Raw genomic sequence first — 14,370 nt, 5'->3', positions numbered from 1 at the left:
ATGTTTTTTTTTAAATATTCATTCACTCATTGAAATGGTAATGAGAAAAAAAAGAACAAAGATGATCGACGAGGGATCTAATTCTTTTAAATATATTTGATCCGCTTAAATAAGATTATAATGTCTTTTAAATAAGTTCAAAATAAATTTTTATCAAAAAATTAATATATAGAGTCAAATTAGATTTGGATTTGAATGAGATTCGTGGATACTTTACCCATTATTATTCTCATCCATGAAAGATGATGTGCCGAGAAGAGAAGAAGATTCATGTTATATCATATGACAAGTTTTGAAATCAGTGAGTAAATTTTAACTCAAATATTATCAACATTGGAAATTGGAACACTAGAGTCACATAAAAAACGAGTTACAATTTAGAATGATAGATATATTATTATTATTAGTTTTAGTTTTAATATTTTGAGACAGTGATTTAGACTAACTTCAGATCAATTATCTCATCAAGTTAGATATAATTGATATTAGAACAAACCTAATGACATATTTGTTTGTTTTTTGCCTCTAAATATTTATTACAATTAAAGTGACATACTTGTGATTTTATTATTATAAAGTATTTATTTTTTAAAGAAAAATACTAGATATAGCTTGATCATCTTAAATCATAGTAAATAAAATAAATAGTTAATCTCACCTTCACTATTTATCATCAATATCTTCAGAAGTTTTTAAAGGCTTAGTCTATAAATGTTGGGGAATATTTCTTTCCTATTGATATGACATACTTGTGATTTTATTATTATAAAATATTTATTTTTTTAATAAAAAAGGCTACTTATAGTTTGATCATCCAAAATAATAGTAAATATAATAAATAGTTAATCTCACCTACACTCTTTATCATCATATCTTCACAAATTCAGGTTGAAAGGCTTAGTTTAAAACATTTGGGTTTGGTTTTTTCATTATTGTACAAGCAATGATTCATGGAGAACTAAAGAAATAGATCTTATTTCCTTGCACTGATCTTGATTGTCTAGATATAGGTTTCGGAATACAATTATAGTCATCATTGGTTATTTGATCAAATACTTATATATTTTAATATTTAAAACCTTCATATATTACTAATAACCACTAAAATTTTCATGAATTAGTTCAAGAAAAATACTAAAATTTTAGAGGCTTGTAATATCCCTCATATTTATGTTCACCAAACATTTTCACTTCCTTTAACCAACTTTAATATAAAGAAACAAAATTGGAAATTTCAAATTGAAATAGATATGCATGCTATACTTTTACATGGATAATTAGTTTCGATTGAAGTTTGAATGTAATTTTACTAATAGTCAGAAACGGACCACAATTACCACTAAGTTTATCAAATTAGTGTCAATTAAAATATATCTGGCCATAATTTTTTTTTATTTTTTTATATCGGTATTTCTTTTTTGTATTTTTTCTATATATTGAGCCTTGAAAATATCTTAGAATAACATATTTAACCCTTATTTATTCTAATCCAGCATGCATGTACGTCCAAATATTAATACTCTGTATCTTTAGATACATTTCTTCCTTAATTACTTACCGAATAAAATTTCGATAAATCATTACTAACCATTGTTATCATCAAAGAAGAGGTCATATATATATATATATATATATATATATATATATATATATATATATATATATATATATATATATATATATATATATATATATATATCATTATATGCTTATTATATAGGTAGAATGTCTAAAGCCAACTACAAGAATATTGATTTAAGCATATATATGTTTTGTTTATATAAATTTTTACTTAATTTTTTTGTTTAATTATCATTAATAATTTTTAAATTTCATTTATAGGTACTTGTGGATCAAGTCGTTCTGATATTGAAGAAGGTAAAAGTCACTTTAATAAGATAATTTTCGAGTGATTTATGAATATTTTTGCTATTTCCTTATGGCATCTACTAAGCATAGTTGAGTAAAATTGGACTCATTATCACTAAGGTAGTGTCACTTGGATATTATAAGGAATACTATATTTGATCAATTTTTGATATCCTTATTTTTTTTGTATCTCATGAATTAATATCCATAATTATAGAATGATAAAGTTTCTAATGAATAAAGTAAAACTATCTTTTTTATGCATTCTGCTTAGAGAAGTCATTGATTTGAAAGTATTTAGATCCAAAGAGCATCTTACACATAAGTATTTTATTTTTTATTTTATAAATTTATATCCAAGTGATGATAAAAAATGGATTTTTATCAAACGTATATGATATATATTTCTGCTTATATATGTCTTTTTAAATCGATTAGTTCTTAGTATCTGACAATTTAAAATTTTTAAATAAGTATAATTGTTAAGTAATAGTTGATTCATTTATTTTTGAGAGACTTGTAATAGTGGGAGAGAATATATAGAGATTTAAGAGAAATGAGATTCCAACTATAGGTTATTTGAAAGCCTGCTTATATGTATTATAGGTAACTTATGCGTATGTATATAGTTTATAAAATTACTGTACCTTACTTTTTTTTTTTTGTATAATATGATTTGATCTTATTTGATGTTTGATATAGGTGGTTTTGTAAGCGCATCCCTGTACTTTAAGCTATCAAATAATGTAGAATATCCAATAAAATGAAAATGGTCTATACCCACATTGTATTGAAAAATAATTAATAGAATGATATCATCAATAGAATCTAATTAAGCAAATAACTTATTTTAAAATTAAATTCAGATTTATTTTTGTATCTTCTTTTGAAAAACTATTCTAATGATTGCTTTTTATTATTTGTAGATCATTATAAAACTAAATCTTTTACCATGTGAGGTATAATTACATTCTTGCATAGCATCGAGGTGTCAGTAGTTGAGGTACTAATAATTGATGAATCATGACCTACTTAGCGATCATACAATATAGAATTATGTTTCTTTCATGAGTCACACTAATTATAGTTTTTTCTTAGATAATTAAATAATAAATTTATTTTTCATTCTAAAGCAAGCAGATATATGTCTGGATGATGTAAAAAAAAATAATCCAAGTCACATGAACCTCAATAGTTTGAATGTAAAAGTTATAAGATATATATTGAGACGCTTATGAGGTTCATGGTGTTAGTACAAGAATATGAGCTGACTAATATTATTCATAAAATGGTGCTCAAATAATTTAAAAAATATATACATCAATGATACAAATACATGATCCACAAATTTATCATAGTAAAATAATATATATATAATACCTATGAAATGAGGAGTTATAAAAAGAAAAAGAGAAGGGCAACTATCGTGAAAAAAATATTTTGAAGATGAAATTCGAGAAAAAAATCAGAGGATAAATTAGGAGAGAATAAGAAGATTGACCCCGAAGGATTTATGGATCTTCTCAATGCTGAAAGTTCAAATGAAGGTCAAACCTAAAAAAGCAAGATTAATTATGAAAAGAAGACGATTATCTTAATATCTTACTGAATTAAATTTTTTTTTTATCTTTTATTAAAAAAGATAAAATTAGTTCAGACCAAGAAACAATAATAATATTAGGAAAGCCAAAGCACTTGTCACCATTTAAATTCCTTTTTATAGAGCTTCATTATACAAAATTAATTTTCTATTTATCTATTAAATATAAGACAATTGACCAAATTATTTGATTTCTTTCATATTATAGTTTATCAACTAAAATAATCTAGAGAGATGATGTAAGCCATCTCAACTTGCATTTATGTAGTTGATAGATTTCAACTGTATAGTGGAGGATGAACTTAATCAATACATATACCAACATTTAAATTAAAAAGGCATGTGCGATAGTGTCACTCCAAGAATCTTGTACGTCATCAATAGTAATATATTTATAATTTAAAGTATTTTAATGTTCAATATCGTTGATATATTTTTTTTATTTAGTATAGATTTTATAGGTTACTAACTTTTTCTTATTGTTTCAAAAATACTTCAAGATACATGATCTTGTATTATTAGATAATTTATAAATATTTATAAAATAGTGCCAATTAAATACATTTTTGTGCCATTGCATAATAAGAAGATTTACATAAGAAGATTTAGGAGCACTATATCTAATGTAAAATATAAAATTAAAAGATATTATAAAACGACAATTATTTAGCGGAGTCCTTTTAAATCTTTTATTTCGATAAACAAATTTAATGAAGTTTGTTTCTAATATTATAGGTGAACATATTAAAGAATATAAGTGATGCACATATCGAATTACGTCAATCATCAAATCAAAGGGATGATCATAGGAAAATATTAAGCAAGTTGCATCTTAACTTATTATAAATATTTTAAAAAATCATAAATGGTTTGTCATTGATTAATTAACTAACTGATGACTTTTGCATGTATAAGGAATTATTGTTCTTTATTCGTTATGATGTATATTGAGCATCTGTTCTTGTAGGATCATTCTTCCAGCAAAATTTTTTTGTGGACAATTTAGTTCATAGTTAAAAAGATATATATGGCATTGTAAATCCTGTGCAATATATAGAATGTCAATGTACTTATTCTCCAAAAAATATTGATATTTTAATATTATACAAATGATTAAAGTTTTGGCCAGGAGCATTGTTGTATTGTGTATCATACTGTATAAATAGAATTGTGTAAACCATGATATATTCTAGTGTTTTGATATAATAATGAGCATTTCTCTAATGTGTATGACAGTACCAGTAAATGTTGTTAAAAAATAGAACATTTGATTTTACTATTTTAAAATGGTAATAACATATTGACTTTTTTCATTTATAGCCAAATATCATGCACTCATGTAATATTTTTTGACATTTAACCTTAAAAGTTTGGCCTTTGGAAAATATTTCTTAATATACGAGACATTGTTTTTGGTTAAAACCTAAAAAAAAAAAAAAAACATCGCAAAGTAGAACTTGAAAAAATATCTTGAAATTTAGAGGATATCTTTTAATTGGATCCACAAAGACATATTCCAATGTTTTTTATTTTTATTTTTTATATTTTCTAATTATTCAATTTCTACATAGTGTGCTATTTTTTTTATTTTTTTCTTAATTTTTTTAATTTTTTATCTAATTATTCAATTCATGTACTCATGTAATTTTTTTTTACATTTACGCTTCTATTTAGGTCCTAAACATCTAGTAAAAATTTGTCCCTGAAAAATATTTCTTTATTTTGGGCCAAAATCCAAAAATGGTACATTGCATAGCCACACTTGTCAAAACATCATGAAATTTAGAGAATACTTTTGCATTGGATCCATATGGATATATTCTAATATTTTTCTATTTTATAAAATTATTTTGATATTTTTCTAAATAATTCACCTCTTGCATACCATGCCATTTTCTTTTTAAAAAAACATTTTTTAATTTTCACAAAGAATTCATAAAATCATGTATTTTTTTGACATTTGAGCTTCTAGTTATGTCTCAAATACCTAGTAAAAATTTGATGCTCAAAAAATATTTTCTTCTATGCAATGTACTGTTTTTTGGCCAAAATCCAAAAATTAGTGCTTCACACAGTAGCATTTGTCAAAAATATTTTGAAATTTTGAGGATACCTTTGCATTAGATCCACATAGACATATTCCAATATTTTTTCTATTTCGAACTTTTTAAAATATTTCTAAATTATTGAGTTCCTACACAATGTGATATTTTCTTTTTTTTTTCATATTTTATAAATTTTCATAAAAAATTCATATACTCATGCAATGTATTTTAACATTTGAGCTTCTAGTTAGGTCAAAAAAATATTTTTTTATATTTGATACATTATTTTTAGCAAAAATCTAAAAATAGTACATCTCATAGCAGCACTTGTCAAAATGTTTAATTATTCATCTCCTACAGTGTGCTATTTTTCTAATTTCTGAATTTATTGGACATATGATAGTGTTTTTCTAAAATTTTAGGATATATTTAAATTGCTTCAATTTACAATTCCAATATAACTTGCTTCAACTTTGAACAACCAAATAGTTTGAACATATTAAACATATTAAATTACAAATGTTTAAGTCCTTGAAAATATACAACCAAATCTCCTATCTAAATGTCATTGTCCTCAAGTTGATGATACAGTTGAGAATTTACATGATTGATGATTATATTTAAATTGTTAACACCTTGAATACTCATTCTTATTTTTATCACTATATGTTAATTCAATTCTTGCTTTCTTCTACCATCATACACTATGCTTTTTGGAGGTAATATAATATGATCGAAATCTAATCATATATAATATTGTTTGCTTCTCATCGGAAATTTTTTTTATCTTTGTAGGTGTTTTTTAAGGTGCATATTGTATAAAATTTTTCACAAATTAAATATGAATTAGCATTAATATATCCAATTGTAGCCATGAGAACATGAAATTATCAAAATATCAAAACATCGACATAAATAAAGTTTTTTTTTTACAAATCTACTATAATTGTCTCAAATGATGTCTACACTTAAAATTGGATAGTATGAGGAAAGACATTGTAGTATCAATCCTTGTCCTTCGTTTTGGTAAGTTGATCTTCATCAATACTTATCATAATTAATTTTAAACTCTTTTATGATAGATGTAGAACTATTTAGTAATCTTCCTCCATTTTAATCATAAAGGTATTAATATGTAAGTCTCGAAAATCCTTATGGTGAACTTTGTATAACGACAATTAGGAAAAAAATGTAGACCTTTTCAATTTTAGATATCGAAATAAAACCTCCTTTATAATTTTTTTCTTAATTTTTACATGTATTTATTAAACTCGTACATAATAGGGGATCTAACAATAACCAGGAATAATTTTACAACCTCTCTATCTTGCTAATAAGATTTTTAGATATATGAACTATGCAATAATCATGATATGCTCCTAGGAAGATCTCTTAATTTTATGATATGCAATAATCATGATTTTTAGATTTTAGTAACTAATAATAGTCAATTTTTTGCATCCCAAAACACATATCTTAATTGATACAAGAACCACTCCCATGAATTCTTATACTCAATTTCTATCACAGCAAATACAATTAGAAGTAATTTATTATATCCATCGATAGCTATAGCCATAATCAAAGCACTAGAATATTTGCTTAAAGAGATGTATAGTATTGATACCAAAAACATATCACATATATAACCTAAAATGTCTAAAGCAAACTTCAAATGCTAAAAAAAAAAAAAATGAAACTATTATTTGGACATGAGTCTTATAGTCATGTAGTTTTAACTCCCTTAAAAGATAAAATTTTATTAATATATGACTGATCAAAGTCACCACTCTCCATATTGAGAGTAATCTCCTATGCAAGATAAGCCTTTTTTCTATCAAACAACAAATTCATATTTTTTAAAATAATACTAATAATAATCTTTAAAGTATAATTAATATTTATCATAACTTAATTTTCAATTTGATCAGTGATGAAAGAACTACTACAATCCTTATGATCCATATTCAATCTTGACAAATTACAACCGTAATCTTTATGAAACTTGATAATTCAAAAACTATCAATTCCTTCATGATCTACTATCATCCATTAATAATAAAAAACTTTACATTTTACTTTTATCTTATAACTTCTAGTTGCAATATGTTTAATCTTAAAATTTATTCGAATGACACAATATTTCAAAACTTTTTGAAACTCAACCTTATCTAGAAACACATGTATAAAGACATCATTTGAGTTATAAAATAATATATATCAAGTAAATTCAAGAAAATAACTTTTATATCATTTAGATCACTGTATGAATAATCACCATCTTAATCGAAAGAAATTAGCATGTTTAACAACACACCATCATCTTGGCTATAATCATATTTAACAAGCACTTGTTAAATTTTATCATACATGTCCTCACTTAAAACAACTTGCTCACAAATATTAGAATTTCAGTCATCTTCAACCCCTTCATGTATTCTTTCTTCAGTCAATTTAAAGATATCATCACTATCTTCAGTTTCATTATCATAAAATTGATCATTCAAGTCTATAAAAAGAGTTTCAAAACCTGAGCTATTTGACAAATGACTTTTACTCAAACTTAATGGATCATGTAATATTTGTCTATCAATGTCATTATGAATTGAAAATCCTCCCTATAATAAGATGATTCAAAAGAAAATAATATTTTTTGCATTTCATGAAATAATATAACACTAAAATGGGTGTTATACATTAGTTTTTTTTTTTTCATTTCTAGCAAAATATCATGCACTCATGTAATGTTTTTTCACATTTGACCTTCTTAGGTCACAAATACTTGGTAAAAATGGGACCATCAGAAAATATTTCCTAATATACGATATATTATTTTAAAAAAAATCTAAAAATAGTGCAACACATAGTAGAACTTAAAAAAATATTTTAAAATTTAGATGATACCTTCAAATTGGATCGAGATTGACATATGTTAGTGTTTTTTTTTATATTTATCAGAAATTTTCAGCTTCTACACATTATGCTTTTTTTATTTTTCAAAATTTCACAAAAATATCATGGACTCATGGAAGTTTTTTAACATTTGACCTTCTAATTAGATCCTAAACATGTGATAAAAATTTGGTTATAAAAAATGTTTTACTAATATGTGATGCATTATTTTTGGCCAAAATTCAAAAACAGTGCATCACATAACAGGATTTGTCAAAATACTCTGAAGGTTTTAGGATACCTCTTAATGGGATTTGGATGGATATATGTTATTGTTTATCTAGTTTAAGATTTTTTTTAATATTTTAACAATTTTAATTTCTATATAATGTAATTTTTTTTATTTTTTAATAAAAAATACCATGTACTAATGTAATTTTTTTTTTGACATTTGAACTTCTAATTAAATCTCAAATGTCAATGAAAATTTGACATTAAAAAAATATTTCCTTATATGCAATGCGCTATCTTTGACCAAAAAAAAAAAATTAGTACATCAAATAGCAAGACTTATCAAAATGTTCTGAAATTTTGGAGATAGACATATGTCAATGTTTTTCTATTTTATGGAATTTTTCTATATTTTTTTAGAAAATTTTAGCTCTTGAAAAGTGTGCTAGTTTCTAATTTTCTAAGAAAAATTAAAGTTTTATAAAAATATCATACACTTTTTTAATACTCTTTAACATTTGAACTTCCAATAAGGTCACAATCACCTTGTAAAAATTTGACCAAAATATTTTCTTATATGCGATACGTTATTTTTGGCCAAAATCCTAAAACAATGCATCATATAATAAGACTTGTCAAAATATACTAAAATTTTGAAGATATCTTTGAATTTTAGATGCCAGTGATATTTCATTTCAGGAAATTTGTTCAATATTTTTATAATTATTCGGCTCATGCAAATTGTGTCATTTTTTATTTTTGAAAAACTTTTTTAAAATTTCTATAAAATATCATGCACTCATCCATGTGTTTTTTTGGCATTTAACCTTCTAATTAAGTCCTAACACATGGTAAAAAATTGGCTATAAAAAAATATTAGTAATATGTGGTGCATTGTTTTTTAACCAAAATATAGAAAACAGTGCATCACACAGCAGGACTTGTCAAAAATACTAGATGAACCTATGTCAGTATTTCTTTTTATTTTAGAGAATTATTTCAATATTTTTCAGAATCATTCAAGTCCTACATAGTGTGTCATTTTTAAAATTTTTTAATATTTTTTTTAATTTCCTCCAAAATATCAGACACTTATGTTTTTTTTTGACACATGACATTCTAATTAGGTCCTAAATACTTAAATAAAAATTTGGCCATTAAAAAGTTTTACTCATATGTGTTGCACAGTTTTTTTATCAAAATAAAAAAATAATACATCACATAATTGGACATCTCAAAATGCTTTAAAGTTCTAAAATGTCTTTGAATTGAATCCAGATGAACATATTCCATCAGTGTCTTTCCATTTTAAAAGATTTTTTTATTTTTTAAAATTATTTAGGTCTTATTTTCTAATTACTAAATATTTTTTTTTAATTTTCTAAAAATATATTATACTCATGTAATGGTTTTCAATATTTGAGGTTTCAAACATCTTGTAAAAATTTGGTCATCAAATTTTGTTTACAATATATGATGTATTATTTTTAATAAAAATAATAAACAGTAACAAATATATATATATATATATATATATATATTTATATTTATAAGCTCATTGTTTTTTATTCAGATAAAAAGATAAGATAAAAACCTTTGATTGAAAAGCTAACATATTTAACCATGAACATCAACAAGCCAATTGTTTTAAATATCATAATACTATTCATAAAAATCATATATATATATATATATATATATATGTAATATTCTTTTTTATTTGTGAATTCATATCCTCATATATATAATTGTTTTCCGTCACATCAAATCGCACGCTCTCCCAAACGCCGTGTGTGCGCCTCTTTCGGTGTTTCCTTGCTCACCAAGCCATCGCCGCCTTCTTGGCTCGCCCACCAATCTCCGGTCTCCGATCGCCCGCCCCTCGCCCCTCGGTCAGCGATGGACGATAGCTGTGCGGTGTGTGCCGACGCCCTCGAGTGGGTGGCCTACGGGCCGTGCGGTCACCGGGAGGTTTGCTCCACCTGCGTCGTGCGCCTTCGGTTCGTCCTCGCCGACCGACGCTGTTGCATCTGCAAGACCGAGTGCTCCTTTGTCTTCGTCACCAAGGTATCATGCCCTATGGTTTTGCCCCGGTCTATTTCTTTCGTCGATTGTTCTTGAATCGCATCGAGATCTGTTTGTTTCCGACTAAGTGGGATTTGGCCATGGAGGTGGAATTCTTGGTTAAATATCGATTGTTACAACGTTTTCCCCTAAATCTTGATGAAGTTAGTTATTTTTCCTTGGTATAATTGTCAATTTGTTGTAGAAATTTTGACCTTTTTTTTAATCTTATTCGATTTTATTTTATCCTTTGATCTATGTTCGAATAGAATTAGGATCTGATGAGCGTAGTCTTCTGCTGATTCTTTCATGATAGTAGATATAAGAACTTGGATGAGATCCGTGGTCTATTATTTCCATGAATAATTTACATTTATATATTATTAACCTGTTTAGTTTTCCCATGATTGTTGCTTTGAGATCAGATGGCTTTTGGATTTACAGGCACTGGGCGATTACACGAGGGTGGTAGCTGATTTCTCAGTCTTCCCAGCTAGTCCAACAGAAGGGCAGGTGGGGCAATATTGGTTCCATGAGGATACACAGGCCTTTTTCGATGATGTGGATCATTACCGGATGATAAAGGCAATGTGCCGGCTGTCTTGTAGCGTCTGTGACAAGAATGCAGAGGTGCAAGGTGGCGAGAGTGCAAAGAGGAGGATCAGATTTAGGAGCATAGAACAATTAAATGGGCATTTGAGGCATCAACACAACTTGTTTATGTGCAATCTATGCTTGGAAGGAAGAAAGGTGAGGTGTCACATAATGGGTTTAACATAATAAGTTGCTCTCTGTTTTGATGGCTTGTTAGTGTATTACTGTCTGAACTGATGTGGAACAATGAAATTTTGCTCAATTCGTAATTTGTTGCTTTGTTTATATACACAAAACATATCCTGTTCTAAGTAAGCGGTCATTCATGGTGACATGTCTTCATACATGTTTTAGTTGACTTAGCTCTTAGAGTTGTTATATTTAGATTTGTGTTTTTTTAATGAACAAGTCTTGAGTTCTGCTTAACCTCTCTTTATCTTGAGATTATGGCTTTATTTGATATGATGTGCTTCTAAAGGCATGTGGCACTTTGTGGAACTATGGAAGTCAAAATTAGAAGTTGGAACAAAAAGACTGGTCCGTGTTTTTTCTTGTTCATGCAGCGCTGGAACATCGACAGCATTCTCTCTGTCCACTTTCCTTTCTACTTTTGCACAAAATTTTCCTATTTGATTCAGAAATCAATTTTCTTCTTTTTCTTCAATTGCAATAAAAGTGAAGTGCTTGTACAGAATTTATGAGCTAAAATGGTGAAAAGAGAGAGCAACAAGAATAGTTAAGTTATGAAGCAATCAACAAATAATTCTTTCCCCATCTCTAATCCCTTTGTGACTTTGTCCAAATCTCTCTCACCCCTTTCTTCTTCCTGTCTGGCTAAAAGCTCAGACATCATCAGGATTCTCCTGTCCTCAGTCTCTCTGTTCGACAGTGTTAGAGTCGTGTACCATTGTTAATACAAGTAGCGATTTGTATACTGACATGAATTTTACATATAATTTTATAGTTCACTAATTTTTAGTTTCATATTTAATGCTAATTTATTAGTATGCTATTTTAATGGTTCAACCTTGAGTCCAACCCCTGTTCATTTATATACATATATGAACCTTGAAACTCATATTTTTCTGGTTTGATGTCTGGTCCATTTTCCCGAGCATTGATTCCACTGGCTTTGGCCAATATTTATGCTGTTTTGAAATTGCTTCGGTACCTTTTCTGTTTGTTTCTTCAATTTGTAGATCTTTTCCCAGTTTGATGTGATAGATACTTCTATTAGGAACATCATTGACATCTCATTCTTTGTCATGAATTTGTGCAGTTAGGTTTAGCCATTCTTGCTTTCATCAGGGGACACATTCATTAGCAATCATGTTGATTGTTGGAGCTTGTGTTAGAATGTACTTAATATGGCAACATTTTAGCAGGGGCAGCCTTCTAATGTGTTTCCCTGTATTTTGGCCCTCTAGGAATTGTCTTGTAACTTTCTCATAAAATTATAGTTCTGGTATTTTGTAAGTCATTTCCAACAATTTCTGTAATGTCGTTGCATTTTTTTGTGAGTCATTGTTGGATGGTTGGGAGATGGAATAAACTGTTTAGCAGTGGCAGCCTTCTAACACATTTACCTATATGTTGGCCCTTTAGGAATTATCTTATGATTTTCTAATAAAATTATGGTTTTGGTAATTTGTAAGTCGCTTCCAATATTCTGTGTAATGTAAGTGCATTTTTTTGTGTTTTTGCTGGATCATTGGAAAATGGAACTTTCAAGCAGGTATTCATTTGCGAACAAAAGTTATACACTAGATCACAGCTAAATCAACACAAAAGCACTGGTGATTCTGAAGTGGATGGCAATGAGAGTGAACGTGGTGGCTTTATGGGCCATCCTACGTGTGAGTTCTGCAGAAACCGATTTTATGGAGATAATGAACTTTATATGCACATGTCAACAGAGCACTATACCTGCCACATTTGTCAAAGGTATGTTTTCTTAATTTCATTAGATGAATTATCTTGAGAACTTTTATGTAACATTTGTCACAATCATTTGCAGGCAACATCCTGGACAATATGATTATTTTAGAGATTACAATGACTTGGAGGTAGTGTTATAAATCTCTATTTTCTTGTAATTTTTGAGGGATGCTAGATCTACTGCAACTGTAATTGAAAACACTTATGTAAGACTTTTAAGCTATACATGCTCTTTTCTTTTGTGTTACATAACAGATGCATTTTCGCCAAGAGCATTTCCTTTGTGAGAACGAGGCGTGTTTAGAGAAGAAGTTTGTTGTTTTTCAAACTGAATCAGAGATGAAGGTGCGATTATGTTGATGGTCCTACTTCTGTATTATTTTTCTTTTCATTTTTAGATACTATCATATTTTACAAGACACCTTCAAGGCTAATCCTCTAGTTAATGCATCTTCCAGAGGCACAATACTCTTGAGCATGGGGGGCACATGTCTCGTTCTAAGCGCAATGCTGCACTCAGGGTATTAAACTAGTCCTGATTTTTTCTTTCTTTCTGCTGAAGCAGATTTTCACCCGAAGTAGTCTATAATAGTGATAGTTCTTTTATCTATCAGTCATTACCTTTTCTTTACTTGGGCCTCTGTTGTGAGGTATTTATTTGTCTCCTTTTATTCCCTGATGTTATATTCTTCCATTCAGATACCAACTAGCTTCAGATATCGACGGAATGAACAAGAACAACGCCGAGGAAGAGGTCACGGATTTCGGCCTGATCCTTCTGGTGACCAGCTATCTATGGCAATACAAGCCAGCCTTGAAATGGCTGTAGCTGATGGGAGATTTCAGGATTCTTCTTTTGGTTCTCGTATGAATGCTGAGCATGGGGAGACGAGGCGGGCTGATGCAGTCAGGAATTCATCAGAAGTCTCAAATGTTAGTGCAGGTTCAGAAGCACCTTTAAGTACTCCATTGTCACTTAGCCAAAGCTCCAGGACAACACCAATACTAGAAGAATCGTCTTTCCCTCCCCTTGGTGATAGAGAGTTACCAGAGCCTTCTTCTAGATATGCTCAAGCTCTCAGTCAAAACTCTAGAAATGCAGTCAAACTTAGAGAAGAATCATTTCCTCCTCTACCT

The 14,370-nt window shown here is 28.0% G+C and overlaps 1 protein-coding gene across 1 annotated transcript; it reads left to right on the top strand.

The window, feature by feature from the left end:
* Positions 1 to 10,413: 10,413 nt before the first annotated feature.
* LOC135666612 (E3 ubiquitin-protein ligase hel2-like) lies at positions 10,414 to 14,364 on the top strand (the record flags this gene model as incomplete). The annotated part of the gene is made up of 7 exons (XM_065178207.1): positions 10,414 to 10,704; positions 11,146 to 11,451; positions 13,031 to 13,239; positions 13,313 to 13,361; positions 13,489 to 13,578; positions 13,692 to 13,754; positions 13,933 to 14,364. Coding segments are annotated over exons 1-7 (1,317 nt in total), but the record flags the coding sequence as incomplete, so codon positions are not given.
* Positions 14,365 to 14,370: the final 6 nt, after the last annotated feature.

This window comes from Musa acuminata, unplaced genomic scaffold, assembly GCF_036884655.1.
Source record: "Musa acuminata AAA Group cultivar baxijiao unplaced genomic scaffold, Cavendish_Baxijiao_AAA HiC_scaffold_1112, whole genome shotgun sequence".
Lineage (NCBI taxonomy): Eukaryota > Viridiplantae > Streptophyta > Magnoliopsida > Zingiberales > Musaceae > Musa > Musa acuminata.
Note: the sequence above shows the minus strand (reverse complement) of the source record. Positions and strands in the feature narration are given on the sequence as shown.